We start from the raw sequence: 27,719 nt of genomic DNA, 5'->3' as shown, positions 1-27,719 counted from the left end.
ACCGCTGCTTGTGGGGACTGGACCGGCATAAGATGCAGTGCCGGGGAAGCCAGACTGGATCAATGAGCCGAGACCAATGGTGTGAGGTTCAACAAGACCTAGTGCCAGGTCCTGCGCTTGTGTCACACCAACCCCTGCAGTGCTACAGGCTGCGGGAAGACTGGCTGGAAAAAGTGCTCAGCAGAAAGGGGTCTAGGGATGCTGGTCAGCAGCAGCTGAACATGAACCAGCGTGTGACTAGGTGGCCAAGAAGGTCAATGGCATTCGGGCCTTTATCAGGCATCATGTGGCAGCAGGACCAGGACAATGATTTCCCCCCTATATATAGCACTGGTGAGACTGCACTTGAGAACTGTGTCCAATTCTGGGCCACTCAATTCAGGAAAGACATTCAGGTGCTGGAGTGTGTCCAGATAAAGGCAATGAAGCTGGTGAAGGGTCTGGAGCACATGTCCTGTGAGGAGCAGCCGAGGGAGCTGAGAGTGTTTAGCCTGGAGGACAGGCGGCTCGGGGCGGTCCGTGTCTCCCTCTACAAGTGCCTGACAGGAGGTTTTGGCCAAGTAGGGGTCAGTCTCCCAGGCAATTAGCAATAGGATGACAGTACAAAACCTCAACTTCCACCAGGAGAGCTTTAGGTTGGACATTAGGACTAATTTCTTCACAGAAAGAGTGATTAGGTATTGGAATGTGATGCCTAGGGGGGTGGTGGAGTCACGGTCCCTGGAGGTGTTTAAAGAAAGACTGGACGTGGCACTGAGTGCTGTGCTCTGCCTTACAGGGTGCTGTCCTGTCACAGGTTGGACCCCATGATCTCCAACCCAACTGATTCTGGGATTCTGACTCGCTCTACCCGCCAGAGTGGAAGGGAATTGCGCGTGGGTGTGTGCGTTCGCCCCTGTGTTTCCACGTCCCTCTGTGTCCCGCTGTCCGTGTGTGTGGGACGACCCCGCGGCACCCGGGCGCATGCGCACAAGGAAGGCCGGGGGGGGCGCGCCGCCGCCGTCGTGCCCGCGCAGGGGGCGGTGCTGCCGGGGCTGGGAGGGCGCGGGGCCGCGCTCGGGGGCGCGCAGCAGCAGCGGCAGTGCCCGCCCTCGGCCCGCGTCCCGCCGGCAGAGCCCGCAGAGCCGCGCCGAGGCACCGCCCGCCCGCCGTGAGGGAGCGGCGGCACCGCCGGCCCCCTCCGCCCCTCCTCCGCCTCCTCCTCCGCCTCCTCCGCCCCTCCTCCCGCCGGAGCGAGCGAGCGAGATGGCGGCCGCTGGGGCTCTGGCGAAGCACGAGCAGATCCTAGTGCTCGATCCGCCCACCGACCTCAAATTCAAAGGTGAGGAGGGGGGAAGCCGGCGCGGCGGAGGGGAGAGGGGCGGCGGCGGCGGGGTGTCCCGTTCCGCCTGGGCGCCGGGCCGCCTCCGGGCGCCGCGTTCCCGCTGCCTGCCGCGGGCGGGCCGCGCTGCCGGGCGCTGCCCGCCCGCCGGGGGATGGGGGGCGCCGCCGAGCCGGCGAGCGGGATCGGCCGCCGCCATCTTGGGCTCCCGCGGGCTCCGCGGTGCCGGGTGGGATCGGCCGCCCCTGCCCTGCCCGCCCCGCCCCGCCCGCCCCGCCGTGGCGCCGCTGCGCTCGCGGGCCCGGCCCCGAGCAGCGGCGCCCGGGGACGCGGTTTGCTCTCCGGTCCCTCTGGCAGCAGCGGGCAGGAGAGGCCCTGGCGCGGGCGGTGGAAGCCTTTCGGGGTTCCAGGCTTCACGAGGCTGCCCTAACGTCTGGCCTTGCCCCGCTTTTTCTCTCGGGCGTGCTGGGGCCCCGGTGTCCGCGCGGAGCCGGTGCGGCTTTGCACCGTCAGTGCCCGGCACCCGCGCCCTCGCCCCGCTGCGTCCCAGCCCGGCAAAGGGCTCCCCGCCCCTTCCCCAAAGCTGTCGCGTCTCAGGCAGGCTATCGGAACGTAACTCGGGAGCTCGCCTCTTTCCTGGGAGTGAGGGAAATGGAATGCGTGCCTTTCGGAAGTTTTATGTGTGTTGCGTGCCGGCCGCATGGCTGTGACTGCTGACGTGCTGCTGTCAAAATAGGTCCCAGCTAGCGCTGGTGTCGTGTGTGTCTGTGGTTTTCTCTCCTCATGAATTAGGTAGTTGTGAAAGGAAAGGCTCTGTCAGAAGTGAGTGATCGTTGAAAGGCAGGGGCATAAAGAAAAGTGTGTCAGAACATGTAGTTTTTGTGATGATATCTTATATCTGTAAGGGGCATTGAGAAAAATCTCAGAACCTTTCAGATTTGGAATCATCAGTATTAGGTTTTTTATTAAAAAAAAAAAGTAGTTAATATTATGTGAAATAACATTGTAAATTGTTGTGGTTGGTGTCAGCACATGTACATGCCTAATCCTGTGCATTCTTCTGTTTTCCACTTTTAGTATGCTCATTTTTCATTGCTTTTAGAGGACAGAGTGGAATTTATGATGCTGTAAAAATCTTCTACGGACAGCTAGAACAAATGAATGTTTGTATTAAAAAGAACACTGTATTCCCCCAAAATAGCTTTGCTCTGGCCTAGCATTTAGATAAATTAGCAAACTATACTTGTTTTATTGATGCGTCAGATCAATTAAAACCCAACATCTGTCTAATTATGTGTATTAATTTCTCGATAGCTTCAGTTTAATTTTTTTTTTTTAAATTGCACTTTTTAAAAATTACACAGAGTCAAAACCGTTGCAGGAACTTGTGATTTTTCACTTTGGTTTTTGGGTATTAAAATGCTGCCTAAATTAAAATGCTGTGGTCAGAACAGGTTGATGCAAGAACAGGTTGGGGGAAAATGCATTATTTTAATTTTTTTTTTTTTTCAATTAAAAAAAGATACTGTGTCCGATTTGTAGCCTGCAAATGGTGAGATGTGTTTTAAGCTGGAACTACACAATATTGATGTGATATGAAAGAGTGTGTTGATAGAATAAATACTAGATTAGAAATTCTATCTGTGTGAAGCTGTTGTCAGTGATCTTTATTGTGCTGTGTGTTTATGTACTTAGAGCATGAAATGTGTATTCTTTAGGCATAAACTTTAGTTTCAGGCTAATGCATATATTAGGAAAATTTCTGTAGAGCAGACTAAGCAAAAACAAAATATGAAGCATAATGAGACTGCAGTACTCTGTTACTGTACTGTTGTAGTAATATACTATAGAAAGTGCTATGAATTGAGAGAGCATTGAGTGCACTCTCAAGAAATATTTTCTACCTGTTTATTACTTAGAGGTGTTTAAAAAGGTTTGTGTGCCACAAACAAATGCAGTTCTAAAGTACTGTGTTGAAGAATACAATATTGACAGCAGTGAATTCTGAGTGTCACCTTTTAAAAAGTAATTGGTTAGTAAGAAAGAGAATGTATGACTCAGAATAAATATAGCATAGTGTAAGAAAAGCACAAAACTTTGTTAAAAGAATAAAGCGCTACATTTTTTCAGTGCTGTTCAAAGTTATTTTATTGGTACAGTCATCCATTTTATTATTACTAGTATCGTTGATGCATATGTAACAGAGATCCAGTTTACATCTAAACATTTGAATTGAACAAATAATTTTGTTGGTTTTCTTGCCTCAGGGAGTTAAAATGGATTTGCTGACCTTTAGGGTAACAGTGAAATGTGATAGTGTGCCCCTTTACAAACAACTGTTTTATTAAAAGATATGTAGTACTTATCTTAACGAGTTGTTAACAAGGTTTTAAATTCATCATGACCTGATGAAACTGCTTTTTTTATTAATCTAACCTAATTTATCCTGTCAGCAAACATAAGGTCTGTAATACATTTATCCTTGAATTTTATTCAGCACAATTCAAGGGGAGTTCTAAGAACATGTCCTGTGGTAGCTAACATATTACATAGTTCCCTTGGTGTCCACGATGGCAATCCTGTTTTGATAGTGCTTGTAGTCCTAGAAATTTCAGTCATTAATAGTGTTCGGGTCATGGTTAATTCTCTCTGTCCCCCTTTGGTAGGTGAGTTTCTTTGGATTCTGAAACAACCAAGAATATCTTAAGAAAACTCACAAAACAAATAAGTACTTCTCATAGTGTTGTGCAAATGTGACAAAGGGAAAAAGTGTACTTAAAAGTGATGAAACCAAGAGGCAGTTAATAAACTACATAATAGCAGGTTCAGAGCATGGAGCACTGAGAATTTGCCTCATGGCAAAATTCTGCTCTTGTACCCAGGTTCTTCAGCCATATTGCTCCTGCAGATTGGCTTTCTTTTGTATTCTAATGTGTTTTGTTTAGCTTCCCAAATCAGAAGTTGTTGGAGTTTACTTAGGACTGGATAGGAAGAATTGAAACACAAGACACTTAAAAGCAACCCATTCGGAAGATGGAACATCCTCTTACTGGTGTCTTCTTCATGTGACTCATACATGTAATCATTGTTGGTAGCTCTAGTTCAGTGAAGATTATTGGAATCTGGAGTTGGTGCCCTGTGAATAAATACGTTTTTAAATTTTTTTTCCTCTGTGAGCAGTTTTGTAGTTTAATAGCAACATTTGAAGTTTTGAGTTCAAAAATTTGTAGCACTTTTATGGAAACTCATTCTTCCTTAACCCAAAGAAGCCAGTTTTGCAATTTTAAGTAACATGGATTTAAATTGGTCTTGGATTATGGTAGTTTTTTTTAAAAAAAAGTTTAAAAGCCTTCTCCAGATGTTTAAATCAGTCATAAGACATGCTTCTGCAACACCTAATTGAAAATCAACACTAGTCGATTTGATGAGCTTTGGAAGATTAGCAGACAGTGTTCAGAATTTGAATTTCATGTGATTTAGTGGTGTCTGACTAGCAATGCAAAATTATAAAAATGCCTGAATATTTTAAATTGATATTTTTTTATTGATGTTCTTGCTTACAAGTGCGTGAAGTGCAGTTATGTTACCTATGTAAACATCTCAAAATAATGAGCTACTCTTTTCCCTTAGCAGTCTAAAATAAAATTTGGAATGTGTCTGTGTGCAGTGAATTTTCTTTTTGATGTGTTGAGTTACTAGGAGAGATCAGCGTGACAGAATATTTGATTTCTGATTGTTGATCTGCATCATACTCTGGAATTGTCAGTGTATAAAATCAGCTATCAGCTGGTGTGTGTTCAAATGACTTTTCATGGGAGGTAGAGAGCACTTCACTCAAGTATTGTGGCTTATTTTGAAATGCAGATTTCAACAACCTTTTAAATAATACAAAAGCATTGCTGTAGATTATTTTGTAATCATTACATTGCTATTGGTAATGCTGAAAGCCATGGGATATGTGTTGCTGCAAATCGAGAAGGTGGAATTTAAAGGCAAAAATAGCGCAATGTTAAATGCATCCCCTGCCCTCAAGGTCTGTTGCCAGAATTGGCCTAGGATGCCTTTTGGTGTAGGCAGAGTTTGAAGTCCTCAAATGTGATCTCACTGCCTTACTTGTGTGTGTCTTGATTATGTCAAATTTTATGCCTGTTTTCACTCTCTTCAAAGGACCAGTAAATTTGTAATGTCCCAATTTTCTAAGACAGGTTAGAAAAAAAAGGTGATTGGGATGTCAGTTTTCTGCTATCTTCATTCAGGAGCATTTTTGAAACTAAAGAGTGGGAGTGTAGAGGGGGAAAACTGGTTGTAAGTGATTACTAATATAGTTGTGACTTTCTGATGCTTTGAAATGGTTCCATTTAAGTTAGTATTTTTACTGGCTGAGAATTGCATAATGGCAATAAAATGACTCAGTATCCAATATGTAGTCTGACTTTTTTCTTTTAAATACAAAAATGATTCTTGTATTGACATTGTTTGCTCTTCCTATATGTATACTTCTATCCATTGTTTCATAGCTCAAATGTAGTATTTGTTAGTATTTTAGTTTCTTTATATTATACGTATTAATGAAAATTGAAGCACAGGATGATTTGTGGGAATGTGTTGAGGAAGAAAAAGAAAGACAATGTTTTTTACCTGGTGTTGCTTATTAGGTGGTATTATGTTACACAATCATCTCTACCACTGTACTAGACTGCATTTAAAACTGCCTCGTAAAAAGGGAATTATATTGATCTGTGAAGTCAGGTGTGTTATAGTGTAAGATTATATTTTGGCAGAACTAGTTTGTAATTTGTTTTAAGATTCAGTAATGGAATATTTTCCTTGGTGACAGAGGTATACAGTAGCAAAGATTGAGAAGTTTTGTCCTTTACCTGAGGACAAAAGACCTTAGGGCTCTTTTTTGCTTAATATTGCTGTTGCTTCACTAAACAGTGAAACACTATCCAAACCTCACATCTTGTCCTTCTAGTGTGTACCAATGATTGGTATAAAAGCTTCACCTTTGCATTGTAATTAGTATAAAGTGCTTATTCATGCTGCTTGTTGATAGCATAAACAGGTGTTCTAGATCACCACGAGACATTTTTATTAATATTATGAAGACCTTCTGTATTATGCATGAACAGTGTACTGTTGTTCAAGGCCAGGTTGAAAAGTAGAAAGTTTGAGAGGATTGAGAGGAGCTGTTTTATTGCATCAGTAAATAGATCTGAATATTTAGTGCACTGACTGTCCATTGTGGAAATATAATTGGTTCCTGTTTTGGCCTGGCCATGGTTTATGAACGTTTTACTTTCTTTATCCTTGGAAGATGTTTGTTAACCAGATCCTTGTGACTGTCGGTCACTAAAGGGTTTTACATGCTTCCCTTATAAGCCATGAATTCAAATAGAAAAGGTTTCTGAAGAGAACTTACTGTATTAAAAGTGGAAAAACCAACCCTGACTAACTAGATAATTATTACACTTTCCAGTTTGGAAGTTGTCAGTTTACAAGGCTTGTGGTGTCAGGTGAACCTAATAAGTGGGTATAAGTTAATTTCTTTAAAAAGAAAAAAAAAACATCAAAATGACTTTACTAAGATAATTTCTGATGTGGTATTTTTGAAAATAAAAATGCATAAATACAAGTTAAAATTTTACTAACTTTTTTTTTCTTAAGGTGGTAAGACTTTATTTGGGGTGTGGTTGTCTTGGCTTCTAGCTTCTCTTGCCTTTTAGTGTTGTTTTGGATTGTATAAGGTTATTTCCTGGCATTTAAAATTATTTAGCAACGTAGATGTCATATTTCATTTTAGTATTTGAATGTTTTTAGAATTAGATGGTTATGTAAAGGAAAACAGATATTTTCAGTTCATTCCTATATGAGCAAGGTCTTGTGAATTAAGATAGTTTGCTGAATATTATCCTGCTGTAGGACTTCATGTTTTTAATTAAACATGGAAGAGGAAGAAAATAAAATGCTTGCATGAAATTTAAAAAATAGTTGAGTCAGAACTTTTCTCCCCTTTGTTTATCAAAATGTGGTCTTGGATTAAAATCTTTTTCTAACACTTCAGTGCTTGAATTGGTCTGGCCTCAGTAATAAGCAAAGCCGTAGAGGAAAGAATGAAGACATTGAAGTAGATGGAACATGGAATAAAATGCAGTGTCCCAGGTAGAATGTGGCAGTCTGACCTTCTCTCCCTGTGATACTGGGGATTGCCCTGACCCATGTGTAGGACCTTGCACTTGGCCTTGCTGACCCTCATGAGATTCCATGAGGCCGCCTTTCACTCCTGTTAAGGTCCCAGTGAATGGCATCCCTTCCTTCCAGTGAAGCCACTGCATTGCTCACCTGGTGTCACTTGGTGCAGACTTGGCAAGGGTGATGTCACTTCCACCATCAGTGTCATTGATGAAGACACTGAGTAATATTGGTCCCAGTATGCATCCCTGGGGGACATGGATACCACTTGTTGCTGGTTTTCACTTGAACATTCCAGCATTGACTGTAACTCTTTGGACAAACCACCCAGGCAATTCCTTGTCCATCTAACAGTTCATGCATCAAACACATATCTCTAATTTAAGGGTAAGAATGTTGGGGGGGACCATATTAAAGGCTGTACAGATGTCCAGGTAGTGGCATGTGTAGCTCTTCCCTTGTCCGTTGTGACCTTCTACGGTGGACATCTAGATTAGTCAGGCCTGATTTGACCATGATAAAGCCATGTTGACTGTCACTAACTCCTTGTCTTCAATACATTTTGATATATTTTTGAGGAAAGTCTGATCCATTTTTCATTAATGACCTTGGTATGGGTGGGAGTATGCTGGCACAGCTCACTGGTAATGGAAGGTTAGGAGATGTGATGAATGCAAAAAATAATTGGATGTGTGCTAATAATAAAACATTTTCTTAAGAGTGATGGAAAAGAAGTAAAACTAGCGACTAGTACTTAATCATGGGTTTATTGTGAATGTGACAAGTCATGAAATGGGGCAAATACAGGACTGTAATTTTGACTGTAATTTTATAGTGAGGGAAGTATTAATGTCAAGGTTTTTGGCTTTGATGAAGCTTCATCTGAATGCATCCTTGGCAACACCTAGTCAGATAAATGAACCCAAATGGGAATGATGCAAAGACAACTTTATTAACACAAGTGAAGTAGAAGTAGAATAGCTTTAGCTTGTTAATCTTAGCAAAATGAAGACTGAAAGGGGATCTGATTGCTATCTATAAATACATCAGCAAGGTAAGCACTGGGGAAAAGAAAATCCATCTAGTCTAAAGGATAGACTTGGTGGAAAAATGAATTTGCTTCAAGTGGCTATGAATGTATTTAGATCATTAGAAACTTGGCTAAATCTGAATCATGTCAGTCTGAACCAACCTTATAAAAATTATGTGGGCAAAAATAGTTTTAAATTAATCAGAAACCATTTTACAAAATTATTAATTTCATGTGGACTTCAGAAAGCTTTTCCTAGGTCGTGAGTTTACAATGTTCTTAATAGTTTGGTAGGTCACTAACAGTACACTATTATATACTTGAGCTGGAGCAGGTGTGTTGTGTTACATTCCAAGACATTAGAATAGTTTGACTGAGATATGTTTAATTTTTTTCCTTTGTAAAAAGGGATATCCATGAATTTAAAAATTATATACGTGGGACTAACTGCTCCATATGTGAAATAAACCTAGTATTTCCAATCCATAGGGATATAATGTTAATTTAACATTTTATCATGTTTAACGCTATGGTGCTAATAAGGCCAGTAAACATAGTAGACCCATTGAAAGTAAAAACTGTTTGGCTTTTTAATTTGAATGTCCACTAGCCATCCACCAGGCACAGTCCATGTTATAGCTCAGGTTGGAACTCCAGCTGCTCTGTAGCAGTGACCTGACTGGTCCTGAGAAGTGCGGCTGCATTAGCTCAGCTCAGTACTGGGATGTGAAGTTGATGAGGAAGTGGAGTTTGTGGTCCTGCCTGATCGACAAGACTGACTAAATGCAATTTCTCGTTGAAGGAGGTGTTTGTTTACCCAAGTGACTGTAGGAAATGATTGTACTTGGCTTTCAGTGGCTTGGGAAATGGAGACCTGTGGCCTGTGCTTCCAGAGACTGAAAAGTCACCCTGAAACTGCAGTGATCTTTTGGTGTGTTTGAGAGTCGGTCCAGTATCAGCTAGACCTGTCTATAGGAGATTTAATGTCTGATACACAAGTCTGTTTTGACCAGGCTCTGTGTTAGGAGATGAAGTTGGATACCATGTAGCAATCCAACAGCTAAAACTGTTTGTGGTTTTTGGGTTTTTTTGGGGTTTTTTTTGTGCTTTTTTTTTAAGATTTTTCTGGACTATTGTCCATGCTGGGAGACTTGTGAATTTGATTGCTTTTTAAAGTAACTTTGTTAACACTGTTGGGATACTGCTTGCAAGGAAACCAAGTGAAAATTGCAAGATCTCTGGTGGTCTCTTAAAGGTTTGTGTCTGGCCTCTGATACCCAGTTCTTGGAGCACATTGGGAAAGGCAAGAGCTTTTGAACAGGTCTTCTGTGGGAAGACTGATTTTCTATGTGCCACTACAGCTGTCATCTGATATGATTACAAGTGTTCTGATTACTGCTATAGTGTTTGAAGAGTATCTTGTATGTTGCAGTTAGGTGCATCCAATGGGAGATTTCTAACATGACTATGCATATGGATTTTAAGCTGCTGGATATTTTAATATGTTAAGCAGCACATCTGGGTTTTTCAGCATCACCAAAACCACTGGTAAGCTGTAGCAGGTTAAATACAAAGCAAATTTAAAAGGGAAAAGGAAAGGGAAAAGTTACTTGTTTATTTAGTTCTGTTGATCAAATATGCTAGTATTTTGGAAGTCTAAGAAACTCTGAAAAAATATTAAACTCATTAGTTATCCTGCCTTTTGCAAGCAAAGAGAATAGTTGCTCCAGCAGGAAGAGTTTAACCCTTACTGAACTAAATCTGTACTGAAAGAATGTGTGTATATATTAGTTGCTTCAGGATTTTGGGGGGATAATTTGATGGTTTAAATGTTCAAGTTAAGCACCATTGAAATATTTCTACTGTTCTTGTTATTTCAGCAGTGCTTTGGTATGAATAATACTTTATGGTTAGATCCTGAAGACATTATCCCAGTAGAATTAAGAGCTACCAATTTTAGGATACTTTTAATATGTCTCTGGCAAGAATACAATATAATCAAGTAAAGCTAAATTGCGAGTAAGAAATTCAAGATATTATGGAGGTTTAGTTTAAGGTACAGGCATCCCTTTGATTTTAGTAACCAGATTGTCCTTTAGTAATGGCACTCTTGCAATAGGAAAAATATCAAGAATAGACATATATGACTGACTTGGGCCTAGACTGCTAGATTTTAAAGGTTAAGCTAAATACCAGCAGTAATTTCTTTGGATGAAGTTATTCCATGTTATACCATCTTAAAACTACTGGTGTTTTGTTGTTGTTGTTAAGGCTAAAGAAACCATTGCCCATATTTAACATTAAATACAGGGCAGTCTACATTTAGTCTGTATTTTAGCTAATATATAAAAAAAATAATGCTCTCTTGATCAGAATTCCTGGTAATGATCTGTGGTTGTACTTTACCCTTGAGGTAGATGCTTATTGCACTTTTACTGTGGTTTCTTGGCTACTAACAACATTTCAGTCACAAGCTGGAGTGAATAAAAAGTTTTGATCCAGAAAAAACATGTAAGGAAATGTTTTGTCTGTGTTGAAATGTCACTATATTGTATTTTTGTCTTTTCTCTGTCAGAATGGCAGGCAAAAGGTTTCTGCTCCCATTTCTCTTACACCAGCCCCCAGTAAATTGTGTGTGCCAGCATCTGCACAAGCACCTCTAATAAGCTGTGTAGCCATATGCAAGCTCTGCCCCTTTGACAGAGGAAGATGAGCTATTTTAGGATTAAAAAATGGGCATTGTCTCAGCATTTTTTAGAAAGAAAAATCTATGATAGACGCATCAGCAGCATGAATGCTGACAGCATGTCATTGTGGGGAGCTCAGATAAAATCTGGTGTTACCCCTTGTAAACAGTGGTAGCCTAGAATCAGCCCTCAGGAATTGTGGACATTGACGTGTGTCAGCTTTCTTATAAAGCCTCTTTTGCATTTTATATTTACATGCAGGTTGATGATAAAACATAACTGTTTCTCAAGTGCCAGGGTAGAATAAGAAGTGAAAGATTCTGTAATGCTGTTCTAATATATGAATATCTTCCTGAGAGCCATGGTTATTTGTAGGTATAATTAATCTCTCACTTTCATCCACTGATTATTTCTGATCATTCATATTCATGTTTAAGTATTAATCCACGAAACCTAAGTTATTATGCTTCACAGACCATGAATAATTTTAATGTAGGTGATTTGTTAGAGTTGGGATATTTCTTTCAGTTGGAGAAGGTATTTGAATGGTCATGGTTCTGGTATTTCAAGAGGAAGGAGTTATTTATGTTCGGTGGCAATGCATGCTATATATTCTCTTCAGATTTTTTCATAGAGGTCTGAATATTAATTTCCTAAAATGGATTTATGGAAATAAACAAATTCCACTCATTTTCTTTTGTGTCAGTGATGCTTTTTTCAGAAAGAAGAATAAATTCAATTTTGAGCAATAAAGTGCTTTGTGTATATTTTAAGATTGATTTTCTTATCTAATAGTCAAGGTAGCTTTGACTTTCTACAGAACACAAGTATTTCTCATTTTTAGATGTCTTTCTTTCAGTACCTCTGGTGGAAGATGATCTTGTCAAGGAATACTTATGTAAGTTAGACATAGTAAGTTAAGTCTAAGGACTCTGGTGGAATGCACAGGTGGGTGCTGAGAGACCTGGCAGGTGGACAGACAAGCTGACAGGAACCTTGTGAAGTTCAACAAAAAGTGCAAAGTCCTGCAGCTGGGGAGGAACAACCATCCAAGCAGTAGTGCAGCTGGGAAAGCAGCTTTGCAGAATGGCCCTGGGCATCCCGGTGGCCACCAAGTTGATCATGAGCCAGCAAAGTGCCCTTGCTGCAAAGAAGGCCAGTGATGTCCCAGGCTGCATTAGGAGGAATGTTGCCAGCAGGTTGAGGGAGGTGTTCCTCCCCCTCTGCTGAGCACTGGTGAGGCCACAGCTGGAGTGCTGGGTGCAGCTCTGGGCTCTCCAGTACAGGAGAGACATTGACACCATGGAGAGAGTCCAGAGAAGATGATGAACAAGAGCATCTCTCTTGTGAGGAAAGGCTGAGGGAGCTGTGGCTACTCCAGGCTGGAGATGAAGGCTTGGGAGAATCTTACTGATGTATAAAATACCTGAAGGGAAAGTGTGCTGAGGATGGAGATGAGTGCCCATGAGCAGACCAGAGGCATTGGGCACACCTTGGAACACAGGAGCTTCCCTCCTGTGAGAAAACACATTTTTACTCTGAGGGTGACCAAGTAGTGGCATGGGTTGTCCGGGGAGGCTGTAGAGTCTCTATCCTTGCACATGTTCAGAAACTTTCTGGCCATAGTGCTGGGCGGCTGGCTCTCAGTATCCCTGCTTGAGCAGGGAATTTGGGCCAGATGTCTTCTGGAGGTCCCTTCCAGCCACAGCCATTCAAATGACAGGAATTGGCCTAATTTAACAATTCCATGTAACATCATACAAATATAGATTACACAGAGCTTTCTTAATTTAACTTACTCTTCCTTTACTTTTGTTCTTTTGATTCTAGCAGAATAAGTTGCTCTCAGGTCTATGTGAAAAGTCAGTTTACTTGGTCTCAAAATCTGTCTTGTTTGGTTTACAATATTGCTATTAGTTTCTATTCTGCTGACTAGAGCCCATTTCTCATTTATTAGGGCTCAAACTGTCAAATGCAGTAAATGAGTTTACTTTGTCTACCCAACCCAACTGTATTGTGCACCCAAAGAAAACTACCCTGAGTTTGTTTTAGTTAAGGTTCGTTGAAGTCTACTGTATGTTTCAAGTGCTCTTGGAAATTCAAAGGTGATGCAGCAGCTTTTGAAAAACAGCATTCCACTAAAGCATATAATCCCCATATTTTTTAAGTTAATACTATAACACATTTTAAGCAGTTTGGATTCCTTTTGGTAGTCTGTGTACTTTTTTAATGTGTACTTACTCTTATTGTTTTTAGATGTGGCTAAATGTATCACTTTGCTGTGTCTATTTACAGCTTAAATAAACTTTAATTCGATGCATGAACTAGAATGTTTTCTGGCAGAGTCGACTTAGATATTGGCTTTTGTAGCAGCTGCAGTTCATTGTCTTAAATTGAAGCGGGTGATATGCTTAACACTTAAGCTGTTTCATAAAATGCTGTTGATTTTGTTAAATAATGCATGCACATTTTTGTACAACTCTACAAGTGATCTGCCTTCTAATTATCAAAGATTGTGTAATTTAATAAAATTATAATTTCTTCTTATGCAATTTTATGTAGAGGTGGTATTTTAAGACAGGCTTTTTGTGTACATTATGACAGCCTTACTAATTTTGAATGGAGCTTCTTGTTGACCAAACCTGCCCCCTTCTCTCACCTTTCCCAGGGGTACCAAGCCTGTGGAAGTTTATCTAAGCTTTTCCTTCCTGCACTAGGAAGATGTGCTCATTTTTTCCCTGATGTTTGACTATCTCAGATGGTAGAAAAATGTGTTTTGAAGCTGGGGCAGTGATGGAGACCTGAATCTGAAATGACAATGACACCACTGATGAAAAAAATCTCTGTACAGTTCCTCCCTATCCAGTAATAAGTATATTTTGGTTTTACTGCAGCATAACTGGCAAGCTTGTGGCAAGCTGGGAAACTTGGCACTGTTTCAGCAGTAGAAACTGGCTCTGCAGAATTTGTGGCATTTCTTCCTGCCCACTAGTTGCTCTAGTCCAAGCTGTGTAGTTGCCAGAGGCAACCCCAGCATCAATGTTGTGTGGTGACTGCACACAACATTGATAGCTGAAATAGAAACTGAACACATAAGGTTTTCGGATATGTCTGGTATTTCTGAGCGTGATTAGGCAGGTGTCTGTCTTTCTTTTCTAAGGCCTTTGTAAGTCAAAGTGACAGGAAAACTTGAGCAATGAATTGTCACTGCTCCATTCAAAATGAGTTGGAACAAACTGGCACTTTCACAACCTTTATTCCAGGAAGATGCTGTAATTGGTGTCTTGAATTTACACTACTAAGAGAGCTGTTGAACTCACTGTCCCCTCTGAAGTAACTCTTGACTTCCAGAGGTTATTGGATTGAGATTACAGGTTTATAAATTAGTGACCTCTTGTCATTAGACATCATGTTACATTGGTGTATAGCCTGAGGATTTTATTAGTTGAATTACCACAGCTTCTGTGTGTACAGTTAGACATAAGCCTGTGTGAGATTTAAATGCTTAAATAAAAATCTGCTCGGACCTGAGTGTCATGCAAGCAGCCAGTGAGATGCTATTTTTGAGATTATAATGCTGCCTTGGTGTAGCTGAATATTCACTGATATGAAGTCGCTGTGCATTTGTCCATTTTGGTGCATGAGCAGCGTGTTTGTATCCATCTTTGCCAGTTCTTTTCCTTGTTTGTATGCAGTCTGTGTAGTATGATCCAAACATTTCTCCTTCCTGGTTCTTCTGCCTGTGCCCCACATTTTTCCTCAAGAACTGTCGTAGTTTAGGCTTTTGCACTTACGCTATTATGCCAGTTTGTACCTCATTTCCCCACTCCTGTAAAGGTAGTGGTGCTTATGTTTGCGTAATAGTGAACTCTAGAATCTTCTTCAGGTGTTGCAGGTTCTTTTTTGAAGCTTTTGAAGAATGCTTTAGATCATGTGACTCCTCTGAAAAGTACTAGATTTTTTTCCTGATTTACTCTCCTTCTGTCTGTTCCTATCTGTCCATACTCAGATCCATGCTGTTAGTTTGCCACTAAACTACCAAACAACTGGGTTCTGCAGGAACAGTGAAATTCAGTCATCTCTTCCTTTTGTGCACCAATTTGTTACCACCTGTTTATTAAATCTGATGGTTGCAAGACTTGAGAGGCTTTATACAGCTATTTTCTTTAAAGCTTTTAGAAAGCAGGTGAAAGGTAAAGCTGTCACAAGCATCCTCTAGACCTTGAAAAAGATTTCACTCACCTCTGAAAGAAATGTCTGATTCTTAAAAATGTCCCCGAGCTACAAGCTTTTTTTTTTGTGAAGTATGCAGGAAATGCAAAGGAGGTCACTGCATTCAATACCTGGGAAAGAAAAGCAGATTCCTTTTCATTATCTGAGGTGTTGAAACTGACAGTTAATAGCAGAGTAATTTGAAGAATATATTGAATCCTATCTCATTATTGCACACTTTAAAAAGGCAGGCATGAGGAGACCTTTCAGGTCTCAAAAGAAACAGAACATCTTTTATTTTAGTTTAAGAATCAGTTTATAAATTCACTGTTGCTTTGTCTTGAAACAAGCTGGCTTTGAATAGTATAGCTCCTTTTCTTGATGGCTGTGCTTTTCAAAATGAGCCTCTGAACAGTGTCATTTTTTTTCCTTTGTGCAGAATGTCCTTAGTAAAAGTTATTGAGAAGATTGAGAAGCAGACCTCCTCAGATTGCCTAGAGTTGCAATTAAAAAAAAGTAACCCTCAAGTTTGAAAGCCAAATTCAAGGTGCTGTTTGCCTCTGGGCACTGCAAAAGCTGTGGTTATTAGATGACTAATAGCTTAGGTGGTTGTTAGTAAAACTCCCAGAATAACTTCCTCAAAAATGTATGTGTAGCTTGAAAAAAATACATGTTTGGTGTGTTATGAGTGTATCACCAGTCTTAGAATGAGAAGAGTATTCAGGTGCCTGGTTTTAGTTCAGTTTGTGGTATGGATGAGAGAGTTTTTTTGGATCTCCCTCTGTAGTTAAAGACAACTGGATCATGCAAGAACCATCAAAAAGATAAGTGGCAAGAAACATAAAAGTAATTTTGTAAATCTTGGGGGCTGTGTCAAATTTGCCTGGATTGAGAGGATCACTTACTTCATCCACCATATAAAGTCAGATCAGAAGTGAAGTTTCAGACAAATAATACCAGTTCCTATTTTGTCAAAAGAACCTCACTGAATGTAAAACGTAGCTCACATATATCTTCATCTGCATGTCAGTGTTCTGGTTCTCAGTGATTCTGTTTTTAGTCTTTGTATCTTGGTGTTTTGTGTTAGGACTGTTTAATGCTCTCTCAAAATCAAGTACTTGGAACGAGTTATAGAAATAAAGGCATCAGTCAAATAGTGAGCCCTCTAGTGTAGTAACGTGTTTGATAGTGGGCAGAGCTTTTTCCTTCAGAGAAGTGCAGACACCTCTATGGAATAAGGTGTTCAGTCTTTTCTGAACTGACCTCCTATGTCTCATGCAATTAATGGTTTTGTTGTACCTTACCACTTGTTTGTATCACTTATATTTTTCATCCAGTTTAATCTGAAGTTTGCTTTCATTGTAGCTTTTTAATGGAAAAGTTGTTGTGTTTTCAATACTGATAAAAATTTTGTAGTTATTTAATGTTTAGTTTTAAAGAACTATAAAGAAGGTTCTTAATGTTCACATGGAATATTCTTGAATAAATTTCATGTTCATATGAAACACAATTTTTCTAGAGCTCTTGCAATTTTGCTTTCAGATGACACAAACATAAGGGAGATAAACACTGCTCAGAATGCTGTGAACCTTATTTTTTGTGCTGTTAATTGTGTGGCATTGCATGAAGGTGATCTCTGCTGGAAGATGTGCTTTTGCTGCTTGATATTAGAATTATGCCTCTTGTCCAGACTTGGAAAGAATTCATGTCCTGAAGGTTTAACATAAATACAGTTTAGAGAGTACACTGCATTGAATACATAAATATAGCAACTTCAACTACAATAGCAACTATTGCTTTTCTCTGGATCATTTATAGTACATGCATAAACAGAGTATCATCTCTCTTGCTTATTTTGAGTTTGAAAGAGGAGATTAATACCTTGTTCTGTTAACTCTGTAGGAGGTCAGAAGCCAACAGAAGTTGAAATCTCAAGATCACTGACTATGTTTTAGTCTCTGTTTTCTTCTCTAAACAATTGAAAGAGTTCCAAAGAGTATGTTACTTCTATACCTGAAGAACAATTCAGTAAAATTTACTTTTGCATGTGACCAGTACCTTCTAGGTATTTCAAATATTAAGAATGATTTGGTAGGAATAGCATATACATATATAAACCACTTGTTGCCAGCAGCATGAGTCTGTTGTATTATTTAAGCGTTCTTGATTGCTGTAATGTATAATGTTATAACTAAAGTGATAGAGCACTCTTGCATGTAACACAGGGTATGTGCCTAGCAGGTGTATAATTTAACCTGCTTTTAGCAGTTTGTTAGCAGCAAGATGTATTTTAAGAGTTATTTGTACTGTATAAACAGATTTCTTCTCTAGAGACGCATGTATATTTTAAAAAGACAAACCTTTTTTTCAGGTCCCTTTACAGATGTAGTAACTACAAATCTTAAACTACGAAATCCATCAGATAGAAAAGTATGCTTCAAAGTGAAGACCACAGCACCTCGTCGATACTGTGTGAGGCCAAACAGTGGAATTATTGACCCAGGATCATCTGTAATTGTTTCAGGTAAAAATAAATACACGTAGTTGTAGATTAAATGTTTTTAAGGCCTTTGATGCAGTTCCCTAATGCTTCATCCTTAAGGCTGTTTGAAGTATGTCAGCTTTTTAAAACCTTTTTATTTTTAAATAAAAAGGATTCCCCTCATTAGTGTGATGGCAACTTGATGTACAGCTGCAATGATACATGAAAAAAATCCTCCATGTAGAAATACTTGCCTTTGTCACATTTATTGGTGGCTCTCTAAAAGGAGGAAAAGCAAGTTGAAAATGGTCAGTGACATTAACAGTACCTTTGCCTCAGACTACTGCATTCATGTTTGTATCCTGAAGTAGAGCATTTCTTGGCTGCTCTGATGTGCTTAAAGTGTAACATTTCATAGTTCATTGCATTTAAGAAAAAAATTAGTGTACAATTGTATCTAGTTGTTTTTCTCAAGGAAATGGGAAGGCTAGATACTAGTCTACAGGTTTGGTAAATTATTTTTGTAGGTCATTCTTTTGACCATTTTATGGTAGAATCTCTGAATTCAGGTTGTAGATATCACAGGCAATACAGATCTCCTAGGTCTAGAAAATGGATTGTTTTGCAACCCTTGGAGACCTCTGTAGCAAAGCAAAAGGATGAAATAAGGGAGCAGTCCTCAGAGCTTTTCAGATCCTCATTCTTACACCCTTTGGGAAATTTAAAAGAAGCTGCAGAACTATCTTTGGGTGATATGTTCAAATGATGGGAAGAAGAACACAAGAAAAGTTTATGATTGATTAAAACCTTAGAGTAACTTTCCTTGTAGGAATTTACTGATCTAATATGATCTGTAGAATGCGGCCCTTTAAAACTTCATTATTGCTTACCATGGGCAGTCCAGCATCTGGACTTGTGGTACTTATTCACTGACTTGTGGATGAAAGATTATTTTACTGAGAATTGATTTAAGATTCAAATAGTCAAAAACTTCTTTATTTCCATCTTCCGCTACAACTTACAGCCATTTTGCCTTAGCTATGTGTTTGACCTGGTATCTGGGATTTTTCTGTTGGATAGTTCAATATCACAAGCAAGATCTTGCTGGCATTTCTCTTCAGGGAATTGAATCAATTGAGGGATTACATCCTATGTGTTTTCATAGTTATAAATCATCTTTTTAAAGCATTACATATTTTAGTTTCTCAAGTGAGTCAGTACTGGAGCTGTAAACAGTATTGTGTCTTCAGGATCTCCAATAAAGGGAAATATGTCGCACTGCTTGAGTCTTCAGTTGGCATGGCAGGAATTCTTTGATGTGCCTATTTCTGTATGACTGGATTCTCATGCAGTTATTCAGCTACAGTGACCTCAAGATGTTTTCAAGTGCCATTGTTTAGTTACAGTGATTCCACAGTGCTTTTCAGAACTAAGTTCTCTTCCCCACAGTATCAGCTTCATAATTTTGTTTTTAGGCGTATAATTTTTTTGGGGTCATTTGCTAAGATAAGTGCACAGATTATTTTTCTACTGACCCACTTTACCTCATCAGTCTCTCAGCTGAATTTTTTCAGTGCTGAGTCATCTTTTATATAATTAAAAATAGATTTCTCATATTGTTGTGCAGAGAGAAATAACTATAGGATACTGTGGGCTGAAGCTCTTATGTTCAAAACTGAATGTTGTGGTAGTGTTAGCTGTCTTGAGCCTGTTTAATGCATTGTACTGATTCAGAGCCAAGCCAGTTCTTAAATTCGTTGTTGGAAATGTGATTTGACAGTCATTTTAAGGAAGCTCACTGACATTTTTTAATAATTTCTTACTTTTCAACTGTGAATCACTAAATAACCTTCTTCAACCATGTTTTTTAATTTTTTTTTCCAAAAATACAAATTCCGCAAGAGCTGTTTTTCTCTACATTGATACCCTGAATTTACTATTTATTATCCTGTCATGTATTGTTTGCTGCTAACTTGTTAACAGCAATTGCTTGTTGTTGGGGTTTTTTTCACAATATACCATGTTACGCTTTCTTCACAGCTTATTAGTGTTACTTCTTAATATTTTTCCCTCTGCTTTTACATTTTCTATCAGTATCTCTGCCATAGATTTCTCATTGCTATAAAATCAGTACAAATAGATAACTGTTAGAGGACTCCATGTATTTTTTCTTATATTTTTCTGAAACTGCCTCTGTTTCTCTTAATTTTGTATAAAGATATACTGAACTGAAATTCCCATTCTGTGGAAGACAGGTGTATGTAGACTGCAAAATAATTTAGCTCTTCAGTTCACCGAGTCCTCATCCTCTGGTAGATCAAGTTGCAAGTCTACTCCCAGATACACATGTTTAGATGTAATTTTTTGGTGTCTTTTATAGGATGTTTGCATTTGTATATGAAATGTCTTTTCCTATAGTAAATATAGAAATAATCATGTCAGCCATACCAGATGATGACCTCTCAGTCCCTTTTTTTGCAGTGTATGCACTGCCTTTGCGTTTTAACTTTCAATGTCTGTTCAATGAGGACTAAATCTAAAGGGATTGCTGTATGTACATGCTTGCTGTAGTGATTAGCTGAAGAATCACAGTTTTATTTTTTCCTTTGGAACAGTAATGCTGCAGCCTTTTGACTATGACCCAAATGAGAAGAGTAAACACAAGTTTATGGTACAAACAACCTATGCACCACCAAATATTACAGATATGGAGGCAGTGGTAAGTAAAATTGGAGTAAAATGGCTGATGTATTTTTTTTCTTAAAAAATTTGGCTTAACTAAATGATTCACATTTTTGCATTTCCTTTTTGAAGAAGAATTGGGTTATCTCTGAACAAGCGTGATGTGAAATGTGATTCAGATTTTTTAATATGAAATACAAGGTCAATTCTAAGAATTTGCCTTTAGTGATTAACATAGAGGTTACTGAATGGAAATAGGAGTGAGTCTAAGGTAAGGTCAGTTGAGTGTTAAAATATGGGCATATTATACCTTTATATGCAGCTAATTTAAAAGGGATAAACAGATTGAATTTGAAGGAATCAAGAGTAGACTCAAATAACAAGCCTGAAGCTGTATGTAAACGGGTTCATTTGGTACGAAAAGTGTTTAAGTGAAATGTTGAATGGGATTATAATGAATTAAAACATTTACAAGACTAAGATGTGTCTCCCTGCAAGCTACCAAGTGCTGGGTAAACACAGCACAAATGATAGATTTATTTTCTGTTTTAATAGAACATGTTGTAGCTTTGTTTCTTAGGCTGGGTTGGTCTGATGGAAGATCCAAAAAGAAGATATGTAGGTTTGTGCTTGTTAGTTCAGAAGTAAGGTGCCTGTTTCTGATTTTACTGGCTGGCAGCAATGGGAATGAAGCCCTCAGTTGTCAGAATGTGTCTTTTAGAGTTTATGTGGACTCACATAAGTATGTCCTAAGGTGGAGGTCCACATTGCACATGCTTCTAACTCTATGAGCTATTTTAAGTAATGCCTGGGTTCACATTTGATGTTCACTCAAGTCAGAGAAGGAGAGGGGAAGCAAAGGATAAAAATGAGATTTTATAAATTGCTGAAATCCAAGAGACCTTTTGGGCTCTGTCCCTTATATGAAGGGAAAGAGTACTGTGGCATCACTCTTCACTGGAAGCAGTGGAAAACCTTCTAGATTTTGTGAAGCTTTGGAGGCATGAATGTTAACATCTGTCTGCCTTTTTGAACTGGTTTGTTTTTCTTCATATGCTCTAGTAGTTCATGGTTATGTTTGGTAAATTAAGCATGTCTGTTTGTTGAGGATATAAAAACCATCTTCAGAAATACCTTTCAAATAACTGCTTTCTTAGTGAGTTCAGGTATACAGTATTGAGAAACAGATCTTGCAGAAAATTGCAAATTGTAGTTAAAAGTTACTATATAACTAATACTACTGGGAAAAAATAGGAAGCATGTTATCAAAAACTAGATATTTCAATCTGTAACACCTATGTTACCTATGAGGTAACAGGAGGACCTCTTAGAAAAATGCTGCAGACTTCAGACCTTTCTCTAAGCCTAAGAATTTAAGGCAACTACATGAAGTGCATGCTTTGAAAGTTAATTGTCAGTTGAGTAGAGAGATTCCGGCATAGTTGAGTTATTTAATTATACTAAGAACCATTAAAATGTAAATGTTTTTTATAAACAGCTTTGAAAAATTCTCCCAGCCCAAATTGTCACATGATATGCAATAAAAGGAGAAAGTGGGTAAAAGTCTAAAATTTGAAGAATTAAAGATATTTACTCTAGAACACATGTAGTCACTAAAAGGTGTCTTTCAATCTTTTGTTTAAAATCAGTGCTTCCAAGATGGGATACAAGAAGTACATTTACTGAGGCATAATAGGGCTAGAACTTTCTTCTCAAACTGACTGAGATGCTACTTGTTTCTCGTTGTGTGTTAAGAAACCACCACAATTTCTCCTCCCTGTTTCATACAAACCTCTAATGGATCCATCCTTGCATTCAGTTTACTCTTTTTCGTTTCCAGACTTGAATAACCATCTCTAGCTTTTGTTACTTCACAGCAGTGAGTGTGAACAAAAAGCATTGTTCATGAGCAAGTCTGAAAATTGCAGGGAGGGTAAGCATGGTATTCAGCTGTATAGGAGGTCAGTGCTAAGAGCAAGCTCATGAACTGTTGAGATGTTTGCATAAGTCCAGCATGTTAAATAACTGTATTAATTGTTTTATTAGTGGAAAGAAGCGAAGCCTGATGAGTTAATGGACTCCAAATTGAGATGTGTGTTCGAAATGCCCAACGAAAATGATAAACTGGTAAGTAAGGAATAAGAAACTGTCATACACTGACTGGTAAGTCTCACAGAAATGTCAAGTTTTTTTTTAACTTACTTGATTTAATGAATCAGTGGAATTTGTACTGAATTAGACAGGAGGGGTGTTCACTATATATCTTATTAAGGATTCACAGAATCATGGAACAGCCCAAGTTTAAAGGGACCTTGAAATAACATCTGGTCCAAGATCTTGTCGAAAGGGAGCACTCTTTCAACCACATCTTAAAAAACTCCAGCAATGGAGAGCAGTGCCAAAAAACTGTGTTTTTGTTATTTCTATACTTTATAGTTTTCAGATGCAATCTCAGTTTAATCTTGGGGGAGGAGAATGTAGGGATTGCTTTGTGGTCTGTTTTTTGGGGTTCGTTTATTGTTTTTCTTTTCGGTAAAGGATAATTTATGAGATGAAGGTGTAAGCTTCCTAAGTGTGTGTTAAACAGTAAAAACTGAAAGATTGAGCATTTATTATTAAGGCATTTAGTTCTCTACTTTCTAGCTTTAATTTTATAAAGTGTGTAATGTAGTGAGAGAAATGTAATGTATTATACAAAACTACCTCCTTTTGTACTTCCTCCTAAGAAACTCCCTAGGGACAGAGGAGCTTACTCTTTAATTAACAAGTCAGCTCTTTACAGCCACTCCTAAGGGGCTTTAGGTCCTTCTAGGGCCAAATCTTTAAGGCCATTTTTCTTAGAGTGCAAGAGTTCTCCATTCCCATGTGTAAGAAAGCAAGGAAGGCAGGATGGAAAATGGCATGGTTGAGTAAGAATCTGCTCCTTGCATTGAGGAGTGAGAAGGCAGTGCACAGCCAGTGGCTGTGCTGGGACATGTGATTTAGGAAGTACAGGGGTGTGGTTTGGGTATGTGTATGAGTGGGATCAGAAAACTGAGGCTCAGATGAAATGGGGTGTGGCAAGGGATGTGAAGGGTAACAAGAAGGGACTTTATAAATATGGAGTGTATTAGAAAAGAAAGGACAAGGAAAGTGAACACCCCTGATAAACAAGAAAGGAGATCTGGTGACGACAAATATGGAGAAGGCTGAGGTATTCACTGACTTCTTTGCCTCAGTCTCCACTGCCAGTCAGGCTTGCCAGGTCTTGGGGGTTCTCACAGTTGAAAAGCTGGACATGAATCTACAGTGTGTGCTCACAGCCCAGAAAGCCAATTGCATCTGGGACTGGACCACAAGAAATGTGGCAAACAGGTCAAGGGAAGAGATTCTCCCTCCCCCTACTCTGTCCTTGTGAGACCCCATCTGAAGCCCTGAGTCTAGCTCTGGGTTCCCCAACATAAGAAGCTCCTCTGGAATGAATCCAGAGGAAGGCCGTGAAGATGCTCAGGGGGCTGGAGCACCTCTCCTATAAAGACAGGCAGAGAGAACTGGGGTTGTTCAGCCTGGAGAAGGCTCCATGGACCCCTCATTGCAACAACTTTTAAAACAGGCGGATACTGATAGCACAAGGGGGAATGATTTTCAACTAAAAGAGGAAAGATTTGGATTAGATGTTTGGAGGAAATTCTTCTCTTACTCAGATAAATTGTGGCTATCCCATCCCTGAAGGTGTTCAAGGCTGTGTTGGATCAAGCTTTGAGCAATTTGATCTGGTGAAAATTGTCCCTGCCTGTAGTGGCAAGGGGAAGGGTTGGAACTATATCTTCTTTGAGGTTCCTTCCCACCCAGACTATTCTATGATTGTGTGATTTTGAGCAGAGCTGTGGGAATTAGATTGTTAATTTTTTTTTTCACAGCTTTTTGTGACTCTTCAAATAGTAATGTGTATTTCAGATGCTGTCAGACTTAATTTTCATATTTGTGCAGGACTTTATTTTCCTTCACTGAAAGGTATTATAAGCAAAACATTTGTGTCATGCATACTTCATAGGAGTTTGTGACATGACCTGTTCTGATTTTACTTTGTTTTGTTTCTTACTCTTGCAAGATTACTTTCTTGCTTTTATTCCCCCCCCCTGCTCCCCCTGAGTTCAAATGCTCTTTGGTGTATTTTATGTCCTCTTTTGGATGCCTCCTGGGTCTGCGTTAAACAGCGAAAGCATTAACTTGTGTCTCAGTAGAGTGTAGTACCAGGTAAACAGTGCAATCTTTTGCTTTTTTAATACTTGAGCTAATCAGAATTGAACTGTCAGTGTGTCTGTTCAGCTTACTCTAAATATAAACCTCATTGAACTATATTAGTAGCTTCATTGTTTCATTTTTAAGCTGTGGATGATTTTTATCTATGTAAGTAAGTTCTCAAATTATTCTTGATGTTTGTAGAATGATATAGATGCAAGCAAAGCTGCCCCAGTCCTGAACACATCTAAGCAGGATGGACCGATGCCAAAACCACATAGTGTTTCACTTAATGATACTGAAACAAGGAAGCTGGTGGAGGAGTGCAAAAGACTTCAGGCAGAGATTATGAAGCTGACAGATGAAAATCGGCACCTGAGAGTAAGTTCTACGTCCGTGTTCATACTTAAGTGGCTTCACCCTTCTTGATTGAAAGGTTTGGTTTGTAATTAGGTGAAAAGATGTATACTCCAGCAAGTAGATAAAGCTGTTAGAATGTTGAGATTGATTCATAACATGACTTTACCATCTTGTATATAATGTATATTTTGAACTTGTCAGTGATTGAGACTTTATGATTGTCATGGATGAGACATTGAAACTGCATAATTTTCTTCTTAAATGAAATGGTCCTGTTTGTACTGATCTTAGTTACTTTAAGTCTAAGCTGAAGCTACTGAATTAGTAGCTTTGTAAAAATGCTTTATTTTTCATTAATAATGAGTGAGATCTAGAGCAGTAACATTTTGTATTACAAACAGCTAGTGAACAAGAGCAATGTTTGGCCAGAGGAGGTAAGCAAACACTACTTTATTGTATCTTTATATAAAAGTGTCATTTCAGTGACAGTTAAGGAGTCAATACATGTCTTTGTGTCTTTTCTATATGTTTGCTTTTGTAACAGTTCTGGCAATTTCATTGGCCATGGTAGCCTTTTGAAGAACTATGAAATCATATGATATCTCCACACCTGTTATTCTGATGACATGGACACTAAACAAAGCAGATGTTTCTCCTTAACAATAAGGAATTACTGCTATTTAATTTTGACACATATTGAGTAACAGTAAAATGCTTCATTTGGCCTAGCCAGATTTTTTGGTATATTTTTAAGCAGAGGGACTAGTAAATTATGGCCCTTATTTAAAATATAGTTTTCTATCTTCATGTTTTGGATTTTGATGTGGTGTAATGTTGTAGGTGTTGAGGGGTTTTTTTTAAACTTCATTTAAATATTCACCAGTAAATATGACCTTTTAAGTTCAGTTTTTACTATTCTAGTGATGTATTTATGTTTTTTTCCCACTTGTGTTTTTTCTTCCCCTCAGGATGAAGGCTTGAGGCTCAGAAAGGTAGCGCATTCGGATAAATCTGGATCACCCGCAGCTTTGGCCCTCAGAGATAATGGCTCTAATTCTCTTCCTTCACTTCTTGTTGTAATTGCAGCCATTTTCATTGGATTCTTTCTAGGGAAGTTCATCTTGTAGAAAGAATGAGTGAGAGAAGCATGCAAAACTGCAGCTTCCTTTTTTTTTTTTTTGTTTGTTTGTTTGTTTTTTTTTGTTAGCCAGAAAAAAGGTTTGTTTACCTACCACATCATGGGTAGTATGGCCCAAGTGGCCGTTCTTGTGTACAGCATCATAACAGGCTTTGCCTTTAATGATCTCGCACGGTTAGAAAACACAATCTGAAAAGACAAACTGTTCAGCTGCTGGACAAAACTGTACATTCAGTCATCAATAGCAGGTATCAGTTGCACAGTCAGTCCTTTATGAAAATTCATAAATAAAGAATTGTTCTTTCTTTCTGTGGTTTTAATAAGAATTCAAAAATTGTTCAGAGTCTTGTAAATGTTATTTTAATAATCCTTTAAAATTTTATCTGTTGCTGTTACCTCTTGACAAATGATTTATTAGATTGCTAATCCCACTCATTCAGGAATATGACAAGAGGTATTCTGGGGGAAATGGTGCCTCTTACTGTGTAAATTTTCTCCTTACCTTACTTTGCTAATATCATGGCAGAATTTCTTTCTTATTCCTTGTGAGGCATTGTTGAGAGTTCTTCATCCTTAACAGTCCTGTCCCATAATATTTAACATGACAAAAGAAATAAAATTGTTAACAGATTTTTCTGCTGGGTAGCCTGTTTGTGTGTGTCGTGCTTTTAGAGGGGATTCTTAACACGTTCATTGTTCATGGTAATTTGCTACTTGTAACAAATGGCTATTTTGAAGTTTATTTGCTTAAGTCTCTGGCTTTGACTGTTGTAATTGAAGCTTGGAAAAGAAAAAAAAGAAAGGTTTCCATTCCATTTTTTTTTTTTTTAATGAACTGTTTTCTGGCTGCTTTCTGCTACAAAGAGGATGGTTATCAAACTTGTTTTGGGACAGAATAATATGGATATTCAGCAGGTGCAAATGCCAGACATGAATGTTTTCAATATATTAACAATTTGCTTGGATTGTGCAGGAGTGTAATAATCAACCTTCTGTTACATCTTTGGATCTTCTGGGTGTAGTCCAGGAGTCAACATTTTTCTTTGATTTCTTAAGGGTACTTAATTCACATATATTAACTTACTCAGTTTATAATTCTGTCATAGCAGATACTAAAAAATGCAAGTTCATTCAGACACCCATAGTGAATTCCATGATGCAGAAGAGTTGATATTTGCTGAGTTGCTCACCTTTGGCTCAGTTGATCACCTTTGGGAAATAAAAATAATTTTATGCAACTCTTGGCAGATCTACCTGTTTTAACCATGTATAGCTAAGTTTTAAAAAATGCATTTTTGGGGTCTGAAATGCTTCCCTGCACTTAATCTTACGTCTTGCCTCATCTCTGAATATGTCATAAAAACAAACAGTAGTATTGAAACAAAATATTATCT

General features: G+C 38.8%; 1 protein-coding gene across 1 annotated transcript; it reads left to right on the top strand.

Annotated features, from left to right (window-relative positions):
* Positions 1–1,229: 1,229 nt before the first annotated feature.
* On the top strand, positions 1,230–26,956 carry VAPA (VAMP associated protein A). The gene is made up of 6 exons (XM_021527773.4): positions 1,230–1,321; positions 17,814–17,966; positions 20,540–20,643; positions 22,653–22,733; positions 25,032–25,208; positions 26,156–26,956. The coding sequence occupies exons 1-6, from the start codon at positions 1,246–1,248 to the stop codon at positions 26,312–26,314; spliced, it is 750 nt and encodes a 249-aa protein (XP_021383448.1). The 5' UTR covers positions 1,230–1,245; the 3' UTR covers positions 26,315–26,956.
* Positions 26,957–27,719: the final 763 nt, after the last annotated feature.

This window comes from Lonchura striata, chromosome 2 (assembly GCF_050655825.1).
Source record: "Lonchura striata isolate lonStrDom1 chromosome 2, ASM5065582v1, whole genome shotgun sequence".
In the NCBI taxonomy this organism is placed as follows: Eukaryota; Metazoa; Chordata; class Aves; order Passeriformes; family Estrildidae; genus Lonchura; species Lonchura striata.
This window is presented reverse-complemented; position numbering and strand designations above follow the sequence as displayed.

Coding starts and splice junctions, on each gene's coding strand:
- VAPA (XM_021527773.4), top strand. CDS start 1,246: ATGGCGGCCGCTGGGGCTCTGGCGAAGCACGAGCAGATCCTAGTGCTC. Junction 17,967..20,539: donor ATCATCTGTAATTGTTTCAG/GTAAAAATAAAT, acceptor CCTTTGGAACAG/TAATGCTGCAGCCTTTTGAC. Junction 20,644..22,652: donor TTACAGATATGGAGGCAGTG/GTAAGTAAAATT, acceptor TTGTTTTATTAG/TGGAAAGAAGCGAAGCCTGA.